Here is a 4,310-nt window from a genome sequence, read left to right as displayed (position 1 = left end):
GCCAGTGATGCACATCACAGTAAAGCTTAAGGCTGAATCTCTAAAAATATTGGGTTTTTTTCTTTACTTCATTTATGGAGAGATCTTTGAGTTGGACAAATATTGTATTTGTATTTTTCCTCCAATATTGCATCCACCAATCTAGAATATCATAATATGATCCTTAATCATTACTCAACAACTTCCACTTGAGACCATTAATAAGCTATACATTAAGTTTAGTATCTGTCTCTGTCTCTCTGGATAAAGTAAATTAACAACACAAATGGTCATCATGTTTACAAGAAGAAATTACTTGTCTTGTCATTCCTATTCAGAGATATTATAGTTGTCTCTGTTTTGATAACAATCTCCCTTCACAGGGAAAGAAAAAATGAATTCATCTAAATAATTAATAGCTTTTATGAGATTTAAAAAGCTTGATTTTGACATCCCCCTCATTTTTAAACAGCATTTTTCATTTTTTTTTCAAGCTTATGAGTCTGTGTTTTATTGAAAAGATTAAATAAGATGCTTTAATAATGTTACAAAGTACTAGTATTCTTCTTGCATATGTTAGCTAATACCAAATATTGTTATTGCAGCTTAATACACTGTATCATAAAAATACATCAAACATCGTTTTGTCTACCTGAAGGTTTTCTAAGGAAACAATGCCACAAGCCAAGCAGGTGAATGACCTCCATACACAGGGATGCAACATAGTTGTGCTAAAAATACAGGCATATGATCACACAGAACTGAACAGGCAAAATGAATTCCTGAGCTGAGCTTTAACCTGAAAACATGTCCACATCTCACTGGCATGAAAGTGAACTAGGACACTTCTCCTGGGCAGCCACAGAGCTCTGGGCTCATACAGACATCATCTATAGCAGCTGGTTCCCAGAGTACCTTAATTTCCAGGAAAACAGTGGTACAGTCTCTTCACAGGGCTCGTCTCTCAGACATGTAGAACCAGGACATGTCACCCAATTTAGAGTTCATCTAGACAACTCAGTGTCAATCTTCAAGATATTTAAAACATTGGTTTTTTTTTTAACTGGTCCAATTCATTTTGGAGGACACCCACAAATTATTTCACTTAGCCTGAGAAGTTTAAACAGTTTTTTAAAATTTAGGTTTGATAAAATTCATGATAGATTCATTTATTATTGGCATAGCTGGATTATTACTGAGTTTGTGCATCTATTGCATGAATACATGAAAAAGTGTCACTTGGATCTCTCCTACAAGACCATGAGACAAGAGAGTCTGTTAAGGGCAGGGGATGAGGACTGGGAACTTTCTACACCGAGCTCAACCCAGTGCCAGATGATTTTACCGAAAAACATCACAGGGTAACAATTCCAATATGTGTGTTCCTGTGTGGGAGTCAAAAGGCAACATCATGGACTTTGGTCATAAGGATAAACAGAATGGTTACGACCACCTTCACACAAGTTGGTGATACTGTGACACTCACCATGCCTTTAAAGAGACAAACACAATGGCTGAAACACTAGCTTCACATTCAGACACAGCTAAACTAATAATATCTGGGTGGGGGCGGTGGTCTCTAATTCTAATGAGAAAATTAGGCATCTTCATAGTCATAAATTTCTTGTATATAAAAATACAGTCTATATTCATGATCACCCTGAGAAAGCAAGACAGGTATTTTACAGAAATCACACATTTTCACCAACTGGATGGTACAGTTTCACACACCATCGCCGACTAGATCATACATTTCTGGCTTTCACTGGTACTTCCTCATTAGATTGACAATTTCATTATACATCCGCCATGGGGCATCCAAGCCCCAGATAAAGTCAAGATGTTCCCATTCAGGCAAGTGCTTGTGGTACACCAGATTGGTGATCTGAGTCAGTAAGATGCTAATGTCCTTGACGTCTGCCAGCCAGTCCCGACCTCCACTCCAGACTGCGGTGGGCACGTGCATGTCTTTCACGATGTACGCGGGAGGGTGACTCTGGTTGTAATGAAGATAGTTCTTGGCACTGCTTCCCCAGTCAAAGGCCTGAAACTTTTGTAATTTAACAGCCTGGCTCCAGTGCAACATGTTTTGCACAGAGGTTCCGGCAGGACAGTGTGATCCATAGACATCCACTCTGGACATATTCAAATTTCTCTCATTAAATCCACACAGAATAAAGAAAGTATTTGCACAGAGCTCCTTCAAAATGACGTGGGTGCAAATGTGGACACTCAGCCACTTCAGCATTTCACTCTCGGGAAGAAAGTCTTTATTTCCAAATAAGTCCTTAAAGAGAAGATCTGGAAATTGTCCCAATTTGGCTAGAGGGCTAGTACAGAAATCAACTGAAGCCACAGGAGCCAGAGCAAAAAACATCTTAATCCTTTTGGCCACCTCAGGGTTCTGTGAAAATGCTATAAATCCTATTGTGGTGCCTTGAGAATGACCCACATAATACAGTTGTTCTTGGCCAGTTTTATTCAGAATGAAGTTAATTGAAGCTGGTAGGTCATATTTTGCCATCTCGTCAAAACTGAAAGCCCAGAATTCATCCTGAGTCACTGAAAGAGTCTTGTGTTTCCGAGACCAGGTGTTTCCCCGGCTGTTCCCCATCCACACGTCAAAGCCAGCGTCAGCCAGAATGAAGCCCAGACTGCTATCGGCAAGGTTTGTGACCCAGTTACTAGAATCTGCCAGCAAGCCATGCTGCAGATAGACAACCGGTCTTGGACCTTTGTCAGAGCGGTTCTTCCTGCCATGAGGGATGTGGTGAAGGCACAGAATGTACCCATCTTCTGTCTCCACGTAGTGCTCCTTGGCCGGGTATCCCCAGTGACTGATGATTTCACTCTCTTCCCCTCCTTTTGCGATGGAAGCATCATTAACTTCAGCCAAGGTTAACTGTTGCCTCCTCCTACCATGTATTCACTTCTGCTCTTGCCCAAAATTATGTCAGCATTCCAATGTGTCAATCAAGGACGGAGAAAGAGAAATGAAAGAAAACAAAGCCTGAGGCCACCGTCCCGAGCCGCACTGACCGCCTGCGGAGCGTCGGTGCAGGGCGGAGCTGGGGGGGACCAAGGCGTCCCCAGCGAGTGGGCGAGCAGCCGCCACTCGACCGCATTTTTCATTTTAAAATAAAAGAACAGATTTCATGTATTTCCTAGATACAATTCCCAGATCACCATACTTCCCCCCCTTCCTCCTCAATTCCACCCATATCTTCCTTTTTTTTCTTTAATTTTTGCAATAACATAATTTCAATTTTATAATCATAGTTTTAATGCATCACTAACCATAATATTCAACAAGTAAAAAGCAGAAACATCACTGTTCCACAGGAGTATAGACAAGGGCTAAAAATAACAATCAAGTGATAAGAAGTCAGTTTCATTCTTATATGTTTTTGTATTTTGAATTAACTACTACATTTCAGAAAACATATGCTATTTTTCTTTTTTGGAATTTTCCATTTTAAAGAAATCTATTAATATACTTGGTTCTCAGTATCACATAAAATGCATGTTAGTTACTACAATAAAATTCACAATTTAAAATTTGCAATTTCTTTGTCGTATATAAACAATATTGTTAAAGCATCATCATAGTCTGTTTAGTTTTTCACCAATTTTAAAAGAAACACTCCTCATTGCTTTCTTCAAGCCCAGCAACTGCAATCAGAAATCTACTTTGAAAATCTATAGAAGTTCATTTTTTGACATTGCACATTGGTCTGTTTATATGATATGTAATCTTTTGGGACTTCACATATTAGTTTCAAGATTTATCTGTGTTGTAACATAGACTCATGTTTCATTCTTTTTTATTGCAGAACAACTATTCATTGAATAGATGAAAAGATTCTATTTATATTTATTCACTGGTAGATGGGGTAAGTATGTCAGTTTTTGGCCATCATAATTAATAATACTATGGATATCCTGTTGTATATTTTTGTATGAATATGTTTAAAACTAATGTGGATATACATCTAAATGTATAAATGTTAGACCCTATGAAATTATACTTTTTTATAAGTTGCAAAACTGTGTTCCATCAGAGCTAGCACATTTTATATTTCCATCAGCAATGTTTGATTATTCAGTTTCTCCATTCCATATCCTCACCAACACTTGATATCTTCTGTCCTCTCCACGATAGCCATCCAAATGAGTGTGAAATGGTATTTTGTCATGGTTTTGATTTGAACTTTCCTACTGGTTAATGATATGGGGTATTTTTACAATTGTTTACTGACCTTTTGCATACGTTATTTGTAGAAGTATATGATCATACACTGCCAAATAATATTATTATGGGCTTGTAAGAG

The 4,310-nt window shown here is 38.2% G+C and overlaps 1 protein-coding gene across 1 annotated transcript; it reads right to left on the bottom strand.

The window, feature by feature from the left end:
• Window positions 1–466: 466 nt before the first annotated feature.
• On the bottom strand, window positions 467–2,896 carry LOC133768622 (lysosomal acid lipase/cholesteryl ester hydrolase-like; the record flags this gene model as incomplete). Its single annotated transcript, XM_062203319.1, has 1 exon — window positions 467–2,896. A coding segment is annotated over one exon (1,155 nt), but the record flags the coding sequence as incomplete, so codon positions are not given.
• Between the last annotated feature and the right edge of the window lie 1,414 nt (window positions 2,897–4,310).

The sequence above is a fragment of the Lepus europaeus genome, chromosome 10, assembly GCF_033115175.1.
Source record: "Lepus europaeus isolate LE1 chromosome 10, mLepTim1.pri, whole genome shotgun sequence".
Taxonomy (NCBI): Eukaryota; Metazoa; Chordata; class Mammalia; order Lagomorpha; family Leporidae; genus Lepus; species Lepus europaeus.
The sequence above is the reverse complement of the archived record's forward strand: the minus strand, read 5'-3'. Positions and strand labels throughout refer to the sequence as shown.